This window comes from Emydura macquarii, unplaced genomic scaffold (genome assembly GCF_026122565.2).
Source record: "Emydura macquarii macquarii isolate MOO-44397 ecotype Brisbane River unplaced genomic scaffold, CSIRO-AGI_Emac_v2 contig_705, whole genome shotgun sequence".
NCBI classification, from domain to species: Eukaryota; Metazoa; Chordata; order Testudines; family Chelidae; genus Emydura; species Emydura macquarii.
In genome coordinates, this window is record NW_027130842.1 from 15887372 (window position 1) to 15906078 (window position 18707).

The 18707-nt window shown below is 39.1% G+C and overlaps 1 protein-coding gene across 11 annotated transcripts in view; it reads left to right on the forward strand.

The window, feature by feature from the left end:
• Positions 1-18707, forward strand: part of ARID1B (AT-rich interaction domain 1B) — a 388366-nt gene that overhangs the window by 333980 nt on the left and 35679 nt on the right. For 8 of the 11 annotated variants that reach the window (XM_067542455.1, XM_067542458.1, XM_067542456.1 and 5 more), the window contains 4 exons: positions 3459-3568; positions 4314-4472; positions 11466-11675; positions 15453-15657. In XM_067542455.1, the coding sequence (XP_067398556.1) occupies positions 3459-3568; positions 4314-4472; positions 11466-11675; positions 15453-15657 (684 nt within the window). The remainder of the gene's footprint in view (positions 1-3458; positions 3569-4313; positions 4473-11465; positions 11676-15452; positions 15658-18707) is intronic. The other 3 variants (XM_067542461.1, XM_067542463.1, XM_067542464.1) reach the window with 1 other exon arrangement.

Genomic DNA, 18707 nt, shown 5'->3' on the forward strand with positions numbered 1-18707 from the left:
CACCTCTTCTGTGGGTCTGAAACGTACTTGAGATTTCAATGCTGTCAATCTGACATGAACACTAAATTCACGTGTGTGTGTGCGTGCGCACTTGCGTGTGTGTGCGCGTGTGAGAGAGGCTGAAATATTGTATTATGTAGAGTGTGATTTGTTATTGCACTAGCAATAAAAAGAAAAGGAATGTTTGCGTTTGCTGCTCTTACTGTATTTTACCATCTTCTGGAACTGATAGCCTATAGCAAAAAGAAATTTTTGCTGCAGTTTTATTCACGTCATATATGCCTTTGAGTACATTAAATTCAGCATAGAATAGCTAATTCAGGACTTTGACCTATATTGGTTTATGAAATCATTCTAGCTCTTATATTCTTGTAATAAAGCCAGAGGCTAGAACTTGAAACCTATTCACAGTACACTACAACACTGTGTGTGTGTGTGTGTGTGTGTGTGTGTGTGTGTGTGTGTGTGTGTGTGTGTGTGTGTGTGTGTGTGTGTTTCACAAATTTCCCTGTTATCCTCATTTTTATTTTTTATCTTTTGGTCTATGCTTCACATGCAGGATTATTAGTGTCAATATAGAAAGGGCTGATGTCCTAATTTATCAGAGTTTTGTGACAGTGGTGTTCTCCCAATGCTTGGAAAAGGATTAAAATGATGCTCCTAGTGTGACATTGAACTAGAAAGTGAAGGGATGTCTGTTGTAAATCACTGGGGAGTATTCTTGCAAGAAGTTATGAAACAGCATTTCAGCAGAGGATGGAGAAGCACAGTACTTACAGAAGCTACAAGGAAACTAGACAGTCTTAACAATCCATTTAGCAAAGCATTGCATTTCCTATTTCAAGGTAGATGAAACAATAATAAACAGAAAAAAGATAGTTAACCTGCATTCAGAGCACTTTATTAAATAAAAAGTTTTTCATAGTTGTCTTCAGCTCCTGACAATCCCTGTTGCCAGGACGTTTGGAACTGTCTTTAAGTACACTGCAAAGCAAACAAAATCAGAAAAGTTCAAAATAATTTATTGTTCAAAATAAATATTTGATTTTTAAGTGAATTTTAAAAATGGCTAATATAGTGGTAAGCTGCAGACTTGGGTCATTTATCTTTTTATTAAACTATTAATTTATAACCCTTCAAAAACAGGATTCATAATAGGAACCTCTGATGCAAACAGAATTACTAGAAAAGGACGGGTACTATTGTTATAAAAGAATATCATTTGCAAAAAGACATGAAATCAGCAAAGGATTTAGCCATGTGATGTTCTGCTGCAGAAATGTGGTTGTTGGTTAGTTGGTTTTTCCACCTCTCCAAAATAATTTTGTGGGATGTTTTTGGTTTGGTTCTAAACTAAAAGTTTACTTTCTGTTTTCAGCTTCATGGCATGAAATTCAGTAACAGTTACATGGGCTAACATTACATCAGTTTGAAACCAGATTATAGGAGCACATTTTATATTTTCTTAAATAATATGGGTTTTCTGGTTTTTGGTTTGTTTTTTTGGAGGTCATGTTTAGGGAAACAAACTTACTTTAAAAATCCGTAGGATAAAAAAAGAAAAAATGTCAAGATACTGTACCTCGGTTCATACTGGTCACGAGATGCCCTGCTTCTTAAAGGGAGTTTAAGGGCAATACTGCATACAAATCAAATGTTTAGTACAGGCAGGCTTCTCAGCATAATATTGCTTGGCTATTTTGTTGAGGTTTCACACACATTCATAAAAATAACAGCATTTTTAGCTGATCTCAATAGATTTTTGCTGCAGCTGCATCTCTTGAAAAAGGCTTTTTGTTCCAGTTCTTAAAGTCTTAAAGTATTACAAGTAATTTTTTTAAAAGTGTTCAATTATGATTTCTGTGTTGTGATGACTTTAAGGGGTTGATTGGACTACAAATATGCTTTGGAAAAAAAACCAAGAAAACATGCTCATGAAAAACACCAGTAGTTCCATGCAGAATATTAAGCATTCAGTTATAAACTCACATGGCACATGCTTGGGTAGATTTTTTTGGCAGACCCATAGTCTAAACCTGCAGTGATGCTAAAGGTATTAGCAAATTAGCACTGCAAATCTTGCCAGCTTATTCGCCAGAGTCCTGTTCACTCTCTGACTGCTGTAATTAAAACTAATTATTTTCTAAAACATAGTAATACATGAATATGTGCAATAATCATTTTGTAGTGGGCAATCTGTGAAGTATGTTTTAAAGCTTCTTTCCCACATGCGCGCGCGCACACACACATGCACACACACACACACACACACTCCCTGGTTTTTTATGCTGCATGTGTGCTGACTAGTCAAGCGTTGCCATTTTGCAGAGAAGCAAACTGGTCCAACAACCATCAGGTTTATATTATTTTATTTAAAGGAAGTTGCTTTTTTAATTCTTATAATTTGTACATTTTACAGATCTAATTTCTCTACTTTCTTGCTTCCTGTTTTATCTGTCCTTCCCCCTTTTGCTCATCTTGAATTGCTAAAAATAAAATGGTTGTCTTAGATGGTCCCAGTTTTTAGTGAATACTGTGCACATAGTCTTCAGGCAGTGTCTAGCAGTTGTTCTTTGACTATTTGCATTGATTTGATGACGTGGCATCTCTCAGAATCTGTTCTGTCACATATTGTATGTAATTTTAACGCAATATCTCTTCTTGCATTCACATTAGAAATTCAGAAACTCAGCAGCACTGCTGCAGTAATAATATACTTAGCACTTGCATCTTCAAACACTGAACAAAAATTAACTAACCTTCACAACACCCCAGCGAGGTGTCTGTGTGTTATCTGGACATGTAGTCTGAGTACTCACCTGTCATCCCACCTGACTTCTGCAAGAGAGAAAAGTTGAATGCCCATTTCTCCCTTAGAGCTGACTACAGCACGGGAGTCAGTGGTTGAGAGATGAATGTGTTGGAGCCCCAAGGATTTTAGTAATTGAAATAAAAAAGCTCACACAACTACGGAATTCAAATTGCAGATAGAGAAGAGAGGTAGCAACATGATTTGCTAATTACCAAATCAAACGGGTGCATAACTACAACTTTCACCCTTTTCCAGCATTAACACTGAGAACAATTTTGACACACAGTTTTGGCTTATGGGCTACTCTAGATAAAGTGAAAGATGTAACAGTTTCCAAAGAAGATTGTCATCTTACTATATAACAGCCCAATTGTGTTATAGAAACAGCTGCAAACTTGCCAGCAGCATTAAAATTTTATTTATGCTTTGTAAAATGATTTTGCTGTGGAGTAGTTGTTGTTTTCCCTCTGTATTTTTTTTTTTTTTGGTCTGCTTAAATCAAAGAGACATCCAGATTTCTAGATGCTACAATAAAAGAAGGAGAGAGGAAGGTGGAATACCTGTGCCATCGGTGTTTGACAGCAGGAAGCATTTTCTTACAAAGCCAAACCTATCATGCTAAACTGTTTCTCCTGTTTTCGATTAGCACCTATGGGTCTTGCAGATATGATGACACCTGGTGATTCCAAACTGCCCCTTCCTCTCAAAGCAGATGGCAAAGAAGAAGGACCCCCACAGCCTGAGAGCAAGTCAAAGGTATTTCCTTCCTCTGCACGTGATATTGGTTTGGCCCAGCAGAAGTCCGCTATGTTGTCCTCCATTTTCTGGTTTTGGCCTACCTTCTTTTGTTCTTTCCTGCATGTCTTTTCCATTCATGTGCAATCTGTTTGTTTCTTTTCTTTCTTATTTTTTCCTTCATTGTGTGGATCTGAAAGTTACTAGTTCTTATGGCATTTTAACTCACGGGGGCAAAGCAACCCACTCAAACAGTTGTGTGGGGATTCGGCTAAGCCAGGTGGGTGGGAAAGGAGGGTCTTGCCTGGTTTCAATACTTGCAGCCATTTTTCTCTGCCTTCAGTTATAGCTTCCTGTTTTGGCCGCCTCAGCAGCAGCAACATACTTTAATGTTTTGCTTTCCTGCCTTATTTGATAAAATAAGGTGAACGGCTTTTTTTTTTTCTTTCTTTCATAAGGGGAAACCCATGCTTAGCATTCCATTTGAGCTTGAAGTAAGCATGGTGGCTTAGTGACTTTAGACAAGTATCCAGCAAATTTTCCAAATTATACTAATTAACAATGTTGTTTTAATACCTTTATAAATATGTATATGTGTGTGTGTTCTGTATGTGTGTCTCTGTTATATATATATATATTTATATACATTATATATAAAAAAGAATTGGTCAGTCTGTTAAACTGGATGTATTTTCTTTTGTTTTTGTTTTTAATAAAGTTTGCCCTGCCTTTGTCATATTATTTTTTTTTTATTCCTCTACCACAGGATAGCTACAGCTCTCAGGGTATTTCTCAGCCCCCAACCCCAGGCAACCTGCCAGTCCCTTCCCCAATGTCCCCAAGCTCTGCTAGCATCTCCTCATTTCATGGAGATGAAAGTGATAGCATTAGCAGCCCAGGCTGGCCAAAGACTCCATCAAGCCCTGTAAGTGGCTCTGGTTTTTTTTGGGTTTTTTTGTAATTAATTATATTTTAATGCTTGCTTGTTTGTTTTATAAATTATTTTTGTTCATGATTTATCCACTAAAAGATTTTCTTTCTTTATAATAAGAGGGCCAAATTGAGCTCTCAGATACATGCGTACAACTCCCACTGGCTTGGCTTCTGTGGGACCTGAGCATGCCAATCTGAGGGCAAAATTTGACCGAGTAGTAATAAAAAGAGTAAAATTACGTGCATCATGTAAATTTACTGTCTGGTAATACAGCAGCTGTTGTGAAGAAAGCATCCTTCCCATAATGCATCAGCTTACAGAGCATGCCAATTGTGTTGATAAGGACATTTCGTTTCTTTTATTGGGTCCAAACTCCTTCACACAACTGACTTCACTAAATGTTTGTCCCATGTTCATTAGTAATTCTGTTTTAAAAAACCAAACCTTTTCCTCTCTATGGGTAGTAAGAACAGCCACAGTATTAATTACAGACTCTGCACCACAAAAAGCAACTCAGACAAGTCTGTCATTTATAGTTCTGAAACATTTTTATTTCTAAATTTGATATCTGGACATATAAATTCTCAGGGCACAATCTAAAATACTATCAGTTGTGATTTGTTTTACTCAGTTGCAATGAAGCAAAGGATTGGGGATAAAGTTAATACATGTATATTTTGCATATATTTATATATGCAAGCTACTGTTTAGATTAACAGTGTATATTCACACTAGAAGCAGGTTATGCAGAAAAATCAGCACGAGAGATAACATGTAAATTAAGTAGTTATTTCCAGATGAGATGCAAAGAGCAAGAAAGAAAGAAAGAAAGAAAGAAAGAATGCAAACATGAGCATATGTGGACGGCTAAATCCATTTGACCTTTTTTGGTTTGTTTCTTAAACTAGGAACATATATGACATTCTTTTATAAAAAAAAAAAAAAAAATTCACTCTAACAAAATATGATATATTTATTTAAGGAATATAACACTTTTTCAATTTTAATATGCAGTTAACTTAGCAACTAGTCTTCAGTAACACCTTAGTTTTCACAAGATAAATTGAAGAGCACATCTCATGGCGAAAGCAATTTGGAGAGGGAAAAAAGTCTAACCAATCCAGAGCCTGGAAATATAGTTAACATCCCAGACGTGGAATGTTGTTATCACTATTATCTTGTTTCAGCAGATAGAGCCAGACATTAAAGTTATCCCAAAAGTGTTTATAGACTTCACATGGCACTTCAAAGTTACAAATTTTTTGCTCCTCTGAGAAGGCATCTTATCTGCAGAGAGAGCTTTTTTCGTGGAATGTGACATTCTTGCTAGTGTAAAGGGTCCATGCAACACCTTCCATACCACATTTAATAGGCTCAGGTGGATTTTCGGAGTTCTTGCACATGCCCTCTCCACTGGTATGAATTTCACCTTAAAAGATCTGAGGAGGAATGTAGCAAGAATAAGCTTTGCAGGGGAGAACAGGGGAAGTGTAGGGATGAAATTACTACCTTAATTTTGATGTCCATATGGCATTGACTTTGAGTCTCAGAAGGCAGCTGATGTTTACAGTCTTCAGGTCCCATCTTGTCTTTATTTTAATAACATTTCTGAATGGGCAATGCTATGAATTGGTGATGGGAAATTCTCTTTTTTTTAATGTTTCGCTTTTTCTTGTCTGGAAGATTGGAAAATCTTTTGGATAGCGAATGTGCAATCCTGAGCTTACTTTAATAATTGTTTAATAAACCCCAGACACCCTTTTTAGCATATATGTTTTGTTTCCATTTAAAATTAACAAAACAATCAGAATATATGTGCAGAGGAAGTGGTGTTTTTGCTTTCAGGTTAGATCTCTTGTTCCACGTGCTCTTCTCTTCAAATATGGTGTTACAACTCCTGTTCAGAGTTCTTAACAATGATTCCATAACTTCAGCGAGCTTCTCAATACATAGTTTGAGTGATTAGAATGGTACTGGTTTAGAGAGCTATAGAGTGATAGAAAAATAAGATCCAGAGGGGTAGCCATGTTAGTCTGTATACAGCAAAAACAACGAGAGTCCTGTAGCATCTTACACACTTACAAATTTCTGCAGGCATAAGCTTTCCTGGGCTGCAGCCCACTTCGTCAGATGCATGAAGTGGAAATCACAGATAAGAGGTGTGTATATATATATATATATATATATATCCAAGGGTAAGAAACATAACAATGGGGAGGGCAAGTGCTAACAAAGTCAGTTCAGTTAGGGTAGATGAGGCCTATTCACAGCCGTTGATTAGAAGGTGAGAATGTGTGAACAGTGACAATTACTTCTTGTAATGAGAGAACCATTCCAAGTCCCTATTCAGACTGGGTCTGAATACCTCTTATCTGTGATTTCCACTTCATGCATCTGAGGAAGTGGGTTGCAGCCCACGAAAGCTTATGCCCGCAGAAATTTGTTAGTCTTTAAGGTGCTACAGAACTCTCATTGTTTTTGCAGAAAAAAAAGATTCGCCAACCAACTGACCTCTTTTTATCTGTGGAGGCCAGACTGTTTAGATAACTTTTGTTTACAGTTTATATTGAGAAGAGTTATCTAACTTTGATTGAAATTATTTGGATTTCCCATTCTTCCGAGTGATAGATGAAAAAACAGCCTATCCTGGCTATTTTATTCATCAGATTATCCAAGTGCTAAGGTTCTGATAGGTTCTTGGCTCCAAGAGTGAAGGTGGGGAGGGAAGCAAGGGTGAGCATGGTCTGTAATTAGCTTTGCAGTACCCCTGCACCAGCAGAGTGGGTCATTTTGTTTCAGTGATTCCTTTATGCAAAGGTGGAGGGAGAAGATACAGAAATGGGATTGTATAATGATATGTATTGTGAGATTCTCCAGCTGGAGAGTTACTGTGGCATTGCTATACTATAATCAGTTATGTAAGGAGCAAAATGGCTTAAAAATTCATAAAAATAGAATATGAAAATATGTGTGGGTATCTCAGTCTGAGAGAGAACATGAGCAGGTCATTGTGACACAAAGTAAAACAGTAGGGTTATGAACCCCCTTAAACTGCAGTGAAACTGTTCACTGTATATATCTAAATACGCATATTACAGTAGAGATAGTTGAATGGTACAACTTCTCCACAGGGCTTGCAGTGAGATATTTGCAATCTGCGGAATCCTTTAGGCAATCAGTAAAAACTCCATGACAGTGCGTTGTCTCTTGCAAGGACGTGAGAGTCTTTTGCAAGGAGTCTTTTGAGATTTCAGCCATGCGCAGTTGTGCCTATATGTGTGCTCTCTGTGTGTGCGCATGTGGGTGTATAATGAAAATAGGTCTTTGTTATTATATAAATATTGACAAATTCTTAAAGTGGGAGTACAGGCAGTGTTATACGCACACATACACAGATACAAACAAAGATAACTACCTACATGTAAAAGCTGAACAGAATTGTTGCAGGAGACAATGAACTATCAAGCAGATACCTTGGATTGCCTGAAGGATTCTTGCAGATTTACCCTAGGAGGGGTGGTAGAGTACTGTTCTATGAGGCATTAGTGCATGTTTTAGTGCAATATAAACAATATATAGTTTGAAACAAATTAAATATGGAAACGAGTTTGCTGCTTCTTGCTTCAAAAGGCACCACTGACTTTGGCATTACTGGTTATCTCTATACAGGAGAGTCCTGGGCCTGGAGTAGCGGAGGTTAGGATTACAAGAGGGATTGATTGATGCAAGGTGATAGAGCTGGGTATGACAAGCTTGCATATAAATTGAGTTATTTTAATCAGACTATAGATGCAGTCACAAAGAAAAATTTAGGATTTTTGTTATTCCAATATTGCCTGGTACTCCCACTTTTGTTAAATTAGTTAGTTGTTATACTGTCATAAACTCCTGTTTTCTGAGGTTTAAAATTTACCTGAAGTAAACATATGCTGTAGGCTGAATCTGGCCATTCTGGACTACAGTTTGTGTTAGTGTGTATACAAGCTTGTGTAAAATCTGTCATTTTAATATTTTTAAGCATATAGCAGTGCAGAAGAGAAAAAAACATTTACTTTTGGGGAAGGGTGTTGGTTTTCCCCCAGTGCATTCTTCTAAAGTTAACATTTCATTCTAAAAGAGAACTTCACCCATTTTGCAAAGCGTGACAGCCTGAAAGATCATACAGTGAGAAGCATTTCTTACCTTCTGTGAACTGTGAAAAGTTTTCAGATTATACTGTCATTTTGGAGCCTGCTGTCATGTTACGGAAAAGCAACATAATTTGAGACACAGATAGTATAAGAGCCCACTATGAAAGTCTGCAAACCAGTTGCCATTTTGCGGTGATACTGGTTTAAAAAAAAGAATTTTACCGTTTAAAACCTTTCATTTAAATATTAAATCTGAACGTTCTTCTACTGGTGAATTCTTATAAAAGCGTAGTAGAAACTAGTTTCTTACCTCCTACATTAGATGTAAGTGGAGATAATATTTGTTATATAAAACCTTGTATTTCCTGCCTAGAATATGGATAAAGATGTCTGTGGCATCACAAATGTGAGACTGTGAAATTAATGCTGATAAAAGATAGAATCATTATTTTCTTCACTTAAGTGGATAGAACTGTAGCTCCACTTTGCTCTAGTATTGAGAATTATATGGCATCCCTAGATTCCTATTGAGAATAAAATATTTAGGATTATGACTTGTCCACTTACTGTCCATTCTCTTTTTAAATTTTCCTTTCCATTTTAATAATCTTTGGAGTAAAAACAGTTCACTGCTTAAATATTGTTTAAAAACAAAATACTCCTAAATCCTTGTGATGAAGCAATTTCGGCTAGAGAACTGACATCACAATCACATACAGAATTGTTAAATTTGTGCTTTCAGAGCCTAATCCACAGGCTTTATGCCAATGTACACTCCTCCCTCCATTTAAAACCAGTCAGCTACGTTCAGACTTGGCTCCATTGACTTCCGGGAGAGTTGCAGCACAGCTGAATTTGGTTCAGTGAATTCAATATTGCACCTTCTAATTTCAGAATGTGAAAGAGAATATTACATACATATCAGTAGGGAGGATTACAATTGAAGAAATTAGAAATTCAGTTAGCAAAGTGGGGAGCTTTTCAGGAGGCTATTTATTTAATTAAAATTAATATCCATTCACTGGATATAAAAACAATGGCTCATGGAACTGCAGGGTCACCTCCTCTTGGCTGTGATTCTTTTCCCTCCCGGCTCTTCTCCAACATTGCCAAGTTTTAGTCAAAAATTGGAGAGAGATTTGGAACTCTTCAGATTTTCCAGCCCAAATTGTACAAGGTGATGGGTGGCAATACTTTCTGCAAGCTGTCATTGCCTTTCTGAAACATCACAGTAATCAACAGGCAAAAGTCTCATTGGCTGTTGCGTGTCACCACATTACATGATGTATCCTGCCGTAGTGCCTAGCCCCGATCAGCACCATGTGAACAACAGAATGCTGGTTCTGTGTTTGCCCCAAAGTACATTTAGAAGTTTTGTTTAGAGCTGGTCATTCAGAAAAATTTTGTTATATTCTAAAGGGCAAAAAAATGGAGAAAACTTAAGCAGGGAAGGGTAATGAGTGGACAAGGATGGGGAAGTGTGTTTACTATAACCAATGGTCACACCTCTGATATGTTATATATAAAGAATACATTTCTTTCCCCATAATGTCATGTATATATCTCCTTCCCACATAGCTTTGTGTCCAAATGTCCCAGCCAGTCACATCTAATTCTGTATAACCCCATGTTCACTAGGGGGCAAATCATATCCCCTCCTCTGTAGGTGCAGAGAGCCCTCTCGCAGTAAAACCAAAGTCCTTATAGTCTGTGGACCAGGGACACTATTCAGAGAGCTACACGTGTGTGGGGTGAGTGGGGTGCAATCTCTGTGAGTCACAGAGCTCACAGGAGTTTGCTTGCATAGCAAAGGTATAGTGAAAGGGTCCAGGGCAAGCTGATGGATCCACTTCTACACAAATCCACCAGCTGTTTCCTCTCCCTCCCCTTGTAAGGTAGAGAGGGCGGAGGGATGAGGAACACTGAGGCTTTGCTAGCACTGGAATCAGAGTAGCAGCCATATAATGATTCCACTATTACTACTCAACAGGACAAAGAATTTTACCCCCACACACCACTTCCGTGGATTTTCCCAGTGCCTGGTCCAGCTACTTGGAATGGGCTCTGGTTTTGTGTATAGCCCTAATTTTCACCCCTGTGCTGTGTATGCTCTTTCTCCACACACAGAATATGTGTGATGGCTATATTCTGTTGCTCTCTCACCTTTTCACCTTTGCAAGTGAAAAGAATGGTTACTCATGACCCGTACTCAAATTGGCAGGTATTAGAAAGTGACAGTAGGCTCCCACTTCTGCCTTTTTTATTAGCCAGCCATGGTGGAAAGAGTAGGTAAGAGATAATCACCTACCCCTGCCCAATTTGAGCACTGGTCCCAAAGAAGGTTGGTTGTCCTGGCTTCTGCTGTAAGCTGTTTCTTCAGAAATTCCTATTTTGATGGAGCATTTTGGTGTTTGCTTTCTTTCAGGGTGTTCTCTGTATTATTGCAAGTTGTATAAAAGAGGCTTATTTTAATGTAGATTAATTTAAAATTGTAAAGCACTTTGAGATCTACAGATGAAAAGCACTATACAAAAACTAGATATTATTATTAAAATGACATGCGGCATCATCAGAAACTTGCCTTCTGGGATCCAAAGCTCAGATCAATGAAAGAAACATAAGAAAATAATGAAAATGGGGAGTTTGGGCCCTTTATTTAAAATCATGTAACTTGCAGTCTATGGACAGAATGTACTGTTTGTGCCGGAACTAGTAGCCTTCATTCCTGACTGTTGTGTGATAGCTTTAGTTTGTTTGACATCTTCTCTTTTTCAATGTTGTGAGTATCTTACTTTCTTTTCCCTTCCCTTCCCACCCTTCCCCCAACTCTTTTTTTTTTCTTTTTGTGCCTTAGAAATCAAGTTCCTCCACCACAACTGGAGAAAAGATCACGAAAGTCTATGAGCTGGGAAGTGAGCCAGAGCGGAAGATGTGGGTGGATCGGTACCTCACTTTCATGGAAGAAAGGGGCACGCCTGTGGCCAGTCTGCCGGCTGTAGGCAAGAAGCCACTGGACCTCTTCAGGCTTTATGTCTGTGTCAAAGAGATTGGAGGTTTAGCACAGGTGAGAGGAAGTGAATGAAACTAGACAGTTCAAAAACTTAGCACTGCGTTCCTCCTAGAGTATTTTCTGCTAGTTGCAGCATTACAGATTCTTCCCTGAAAACAAGGAGAAGAAGACATGGAAGTTTCAAAATAACTGTCTGAAGGCTTGCGGTAAGCTGGTGTTTAAATCTACCCCAAACTAGCCTGCCACACACTAAGTGTCCGTGTGGACCCTGCTGCCGCGCGCTAAAAGCTCTGTAGTATGCTTTGATCTACTCCTGTTTCAAAGCTTTTGGAAATGTTAGTGCATGGCAGCAATGTCCACACAGGCATTTAGTTTGGGGTAGATTTACACCCCAGCTTGCCATGAACTCAGTGTTTATGTGAACAAGCCCTGAGGTTCATTTTGGGCTGCACTAGTGCTCTGATAGTGCACAGTGTGGCTCAAAATTGACAAGTGCCAAAGGAGCTTAGGTTGCTATCTGATGAAGTGAACTGTAGTGGTGCTACTGAGAGAGAATCAAAAGAGAAGGCCATTGGATTAAAGAGAATGGTTTAGAAACATGGAAGAAGATCAAAACAGATGATGGAAAACAGCTGTTCTAGAGATGGAAGAAAAGAGAGAGCCTGTAATCTATCCGTCTCAGACAGAAGCAGTGTCTCTAGAAAAAGTAATTTCAAATCTCTTGGGAAGTGGCAGGAGTTTGCTTGAAAAGTACAACCTGTGTCCCAAACCATTCTCTCTCTGTATCTTTAGATTGTACACTCAGCTAGGAAAGGACTATGTTTTCCTCTATGTTTGGAAAATACCTACCACATGTTTTTTCTCTATCTCAATCTATATAAATATAATAGTCAATAATGGGGAACCCTAACCTAAAGGCAAGGAGATGGAGTGGGGAAGAGACTGCAAATAAAAAAGACATTGGTAGAAGTCAGAGATACAGTTTGCTGCATTGAACCTTGTCTTTCCCACTAAGAGTAAATATGAGGCCTGTGATGTCACAGGTGAGAGAATATGAGGTTCATTTTCCCATGTGCAAATTGGAGTTATAATAGTTGCCTGACTCACAAACATGTTGTGAATATTGTTAATTAGGTTCAATCCATTCATGTGTTTAGAGCAGGATTGATCCTTTAATGTTTGTGGAGCACTTTGAGAAGGTAAAACACTAGAGTAGATACTAAATATTAAGTAGCAGCATATTGGATTTGGGATTCAAAACCTCCTTTTTGCCTTGCTATTTGTCTCTCTTTTATATCTTTTCCTTGCAACTGAGGCCCAGCCTGCTGTGTGCTGAATGTTTCCAGTGAGGTGGTGAGAGCTCGCAATTCAAACTGATTTAAGGGGAATTGAGGATGATCAGCACTTTGCAGGATCAGGCCCTAAATTATTAGCTAGATTAGCCATTATACACATCATCTCTACACTAAACCATACAATCTGAAAAAAGAAGTATGTTAAATTGAATTGGGTCCAGGGAAATGAGCCCCTGGTAATCCTCCCACCTAGCCAGTTCTGGAAACCCACTTCCAGCAATGATTACTACTAATTTTAACGCTAGTATTCTACATAGCGACATAGGATATAGCATATTGAATTAGACCATGGTCATTCGAGTCCAGTGATGCTAACTGGTGCCCTCAGAGGACGGTAGAAAAACTTAATGTAATGCACCTTGCCACTTGCTAAATGCTGTATGCAGATGAAAGGTGGGATTCCATCCTGACTTTTGCAGTGACCAGCTGATGCGTGCTCTGGAGCATGAAGGGTTGATTTCCCTTAGCCTGCAAACTTTTTAAGTCTAGCTACAGCTTTGGACTCAGTGTCTACAATGATTCAAATGCTTCTACACAATTGGTTAATATTAAATCATTGAAAATGAGACAAGTGGGAGCTGAAATTTAAAACCCTAAAAGGGCCGGCATGTTTGTTTGTAACAAAATGGTTAATTTTTATTTATTTTTAAAAAAAGACACTTTGGGCCCAACCTTGCTTTCCAGTATTGACCAACATATATCACCAGTAAGGAGATGCTGTCCCACTCAGACACAGTTTTGAAAGGAACTTGATTTACAGATTTGCAGGCTACAAAGGTTGATCGTTCACTGTGGGCATGTTAGCATGTATTCTCTGGTTAGGGCTACAGAGAAATGAGGTTTATTTAAATATTGTTAGATGGTGCACACATGAAAGCATAGTTGCCCCTCCCACTGCTCTCCATGTTTTGTGATCTCATCCCAGTGAGCCACAGGATGTAGATGTGTAGCAATGGTGTGTATTTATCCTCCGGAAGCCTTGCATTTCAGGGTACACCAAACAGCGCTTTGCTTCCCTCTTCCAAAGCCATGTGTAGACCTGCTGTTGGTATCCTTGCTTAAAATGCCACTGAGTACTTCTGCGCGCATTATGCAGCGTGTTCGTTATACACTACGCAGTGCTAAATAAATGGGCGAAAAAGAGTGATGTGATTGGGTCTTAAGCCTCAAAAGTGCCAGTTTATGTAAACCATTTTCTCTGCTGGGTTGCTGCAGGATGTACCTGGAAGACACAGGGAAAATAAAATGCTTCACCCGGCCATGCCAGTCTGCATATTATTAACACTGTTGCCAAGAGATCCATCCTGTCTGGCAGCTGTGAAGGGGTTATTAAACACAAAGATAAAAACTGTATAAATATCTCCTTGGCTGGCATATAGGGTTGGCAACAGATATGACCAGTAATAAACTTTGTAGCTATTTAAGCTAAGAGAGGGTGATAAAATGTCATGCTTCAGGGCATAAACTGCTCATCCTAGCATTCAAGAAGTAAATCCCCATCCCCCTCCCCCACGTGCGCAGACACATGATATAATCTTAAGAGATGCTGAGCACCTTCAACTGCCATTCACTTCAGTGGTGTTCAGCACCTCATGGGATCAGATCCAGCACTGCACATCTAGCCTAGTGCACATTGGGGCATTTTCACCTGTGTCTAAAGCAAACTTTCCAGGCACTGCTAGAGGCACAGCTGGGCCAGTGGTCTGATCTGATGTGGCAAATCCAGTGTGTCTCCACATAAGAGTTTAGTTTGAACAGTCCCTTTCAATCAATACTGTGGCATACACAGCAAAGCAAGGCTTACACCAACAGCATGCTTGTGTCAGCAGAACTGTAATACAGAGCATTACTGCACTGTCCCAGTGTGTTTGAAGTCTGTCTGAATAAGAGGCCTCGTTTCACTCTGCATCTCATCTTGTAACGGGATCATTGATCAATCCCACAAGAAGCCCTAAAGTGAAAGGATTTGAACCAGGAATTACAAGCTAAAGTGACAGCTAGTGGCTATTGTGGAGGAAACGTTTTTCATATCAGTGTTGAAACACTTAAATTGCAGAATAACGCTGTTGTTATTGCTTTTTAAATTAGTTTTTAGAAGCTGCTTTTTTAATTAGAATAGGGTGGGTGCGGGTGCGTGTTTCAGAGAGAGAGAGAGTGAGTGAGTGTGCATTTGAATGGAGATAAATAGATAACTGAACAGCACAAGCCCTGGAAGAGTGCAAAGCATTTACAAGATGCACCATGCAGAAGACTCTCAACAAGCTTTTTATGTAGCTATCAGCAGGTTCCTTAATGGTTTTGTAACTGTAAATGCTGTCTGTGCATTACTGAGTGGGGGAGTAATGAGCATTAGTTAAAAGAGGCAAATAAAAAAAGTAAACCAAGACATTAAGTGCTTTTTTTTTTTTTTTTTGTCTCTTGGCTTTAAACAAGCTGCTTTGCTGCAAACCAATGATTCTGCCATTTCTTTTGCTAGGTTAATAAAAACAAGAAGTGGCGTGAGCTGGCAACAAACCTAAACGTTGGCACTTCCAGCAGCGCGGCCAGCTCCCTGAAAAAACAATATATTCAGTACCTGTTCGCCTTTGAGTGTAAGATTGAACGAGGGGAGGAGCCCCCTCCAGAGGTCTTCAGCACTGGAGACACTAAGAAACAACCTAAGATTCAGCCGCCATCTCCTGGTAAGTAGAAGAACTGCAGCCTCTTCTTCAATCATTTTTAAAAGTGCAAAAAGATATTCACTAGACTGCATCCTGCATCTTTCAAACCTCCTGTCCCACCAAACATTTCAGAAGCATCCCTTGCTAACCTGAGATAAGCTAGCTAAATAAATACTTGTTGGGGATCCTATTTGTGTTCTGAACTTGGCTCCAAGCAAGTGTGAAAGTTAACTCTTAAGGAGTAGACTGCAGATATGTGAATATGCCCACACGCCTTTAAGCATTTGTTTGTCTCTGTCTGAAAAATGCAAGCATTCCAACAGTCAAATTGTTAAATGGAAACAAATAATAACAATGATGTTCTATAGGGATTTCCCATCCTTTGCATGAGCTCTCTATAAGATATCAGATACCCAAGACTAAAAAAAAAAATGTAAAGTATGTAAGGGCCGGACTCCCTCACCCACACTTCAACTATTGGAAATCTGAAGGCAAATTTCAATGGCTTATTGGCAGGTAAAAGTACTACTCAGTGTGAGTAAGGATGGCAGCTTTTGGCCCAATAAATGGAACTCAGCCTGTTACTCCAGTACTGTTTGTTTGAAATGCTGGGCAAATGGAGGGAGTTGAGAGACTATATACTATCCATAGTATTGAGCTTTGTAGTTTAGAATGAGTCACTCTTCTCTGCCATTGTTGCTAATCCTGTATATTAAATTGAGTGTTAATGGCACTATCTGTATCCTGTCGTCTGCTGCAGGAAGGCACTGGAGTTGGAAATGCTTGATTTTAGCTAATGCATCTTCATTTACAGTATGGTGCTTGAAGTAGTCAGGAGAGAAGAAGTTTGGGTTTTTTTCTGTCTGCATTCAACTCAAGACTCGTAAAATGACAACCATGATTGACATTCAAGCTAGAGAAATTTAGAGGAGTAACATGTTCAGCATGTGACAGAATAGAAAAGAGGGTATTGTTGTCTTGTAGAGTATTTAACTACTGGACTTCAGGTGGAAGAGGAAAAGAGGACTTCTAATTGATTTGCATTGTTTTCTTTCTGCATGAAATCACAGAAGGGCAAAGAATTTTGTAAGTGCGAATCAGAAAGAAGTAATTCTGACTTTTTCATAATGCAGAGTACTTTTTAATACACAATAATCTCATGGACACATAATGAACGGGGGTCATTCGCTAAACAGGTCACCTCCTCCCACTGGCAATATAGTGTCATCCCTGTGATAACTACAACAGTTGCTTATGTGTAAATGTGATATTAGAAAAGTATTTAGTATAACTTAGTTTCTTGTATTGCAATTTAGCAGCTGGAAATGGGGAGAAGAGCCAGGAAACAAGCCAGCTCTCCCCATAATTTTCAGCCCATATCCCCCAGTTTGCAACCGTCTGTCATAGATATTAGAGATAGCAAAGACCTATTAAGTCGTGCAGTACATTCACTTGCCATGCAGGATTAATCCTTATGATGCTCTCTCTCGTGCTTTGTCCAGTATAGTCCAGTATAGTAAAGTCCTCACTGGAGGACTTAAAACTGCTTCCCTTTAGAGACACTCCCTAGTCTAATAGAATTCAGTGGTAAGAATTTTTTCCTGATAATCATTTCAAATTTACCTTCCATCACCACTATTTACGCCTTTTTATAACATCATAAATGTTTATACCTTACAAACACTTAGGGTTATCATGTGCCCCATCAATAGGTATTTAATGTGTTAAGCAATCATGTTACTCTGAAAAGCAAGTTTAGGAGGGGGGAAAGGCCCACGTATTATAAACAAGAGCAGCAGTCAGAGTATTTGACTCCCTAGAGGGAGTTTAGATTAGCCAGCGCATGCACTCTTATTAAAAATTGAAAGCTGTTGGATTTGGCTGCATCACCTGCAGCAAGGGCCAGTAAATGGAGCTGAAGCCATTAGACACATTAAGGAGGAGGAAAATATATTTTTTTTTTTTTAAATTAAGCAACAGAACTAAAAATAGTGAAATATTCGGCTTTTCTCCTCCTCTCCCCAGCTCCCTTCTTACGTTACCATTCAGTAATTTTGGTTAGTGGTTTTTCACAATCATCATAAAACTGTCTGAATTTTGAGTTAAAGAATCTTGATTTAAATATCCAGACCTTGAACAAAAGAAGAGAAATATCATGGGCTGCCCTGCACGTCTATATGCACCTTGAAACTGTATATGAAAACTGCAAAAGTCCAAATTTCAGTTTATCACAACAATACATTCAGTTCAAACAAGCTGTGAGCAGAACTGAAACTATTTGTCCAAAATAAAAACACAGCTGGACATAGGGACCAGAAGGGCGGGGGAATCAAGCAAAGATCTCAAGATTTGTTTTGTTTGCTGGAAAAGAACTTGTCACTGAATGGGCTGAACTTCTGTGTGGAAAAAGGCTTTCCCAGTATGTATCAGCTTTAGTACATGAAATCCTGCTGAGGTATAGATGCTGCAGAAAGTACAAGGCCTGTTCTTTTAACAGTCAGCTTTTTTTTTCTTTTTCCTCAGTTTATGGCAACATTCATGTTTTAACTGCACAAAAGCAGTAGGATTGTAGATGTACTTTAGGTAATTCGTCCGTCTTTGGCTTGCCAATGGAACAGGAGCCCACCGGTACAGGAAGCAGTAGATGAAAAGGTTCCTGCTTTTAAACATTAAGACCCCATCATGATATTGGTTCTGTTCGGATATACCCCTGTGCCTGCACGTAGCAGCATTTTTTAAGCCTACTTCACCTGCAAAGGGCGAGTTGGGATCTTGATACCTAAATCAATATATGATGAAGGAGGATAGGGTTGCCCTTAAGGAAGTTGGGCTTAATCCTCTCCTGTGACTAATCACTTGTCTCTCACCTGATTCTGTCAGGCAGAGGTTCAGGTGATAGCTTGAAGATCATATGGTCTTCATGAAAACCACCAAGTAACTCAGTTGCTACAGTGGCATACCATTGGTCTCCGGTGCCCAGGGGCCAATGCTGGATTCAGTGCACCCCGTTCGCTGCGGGGGGGGGCCCTGTGCTGTTGGGGGGCCAGCCGCGGAGCCTCCAGTGGCACTCG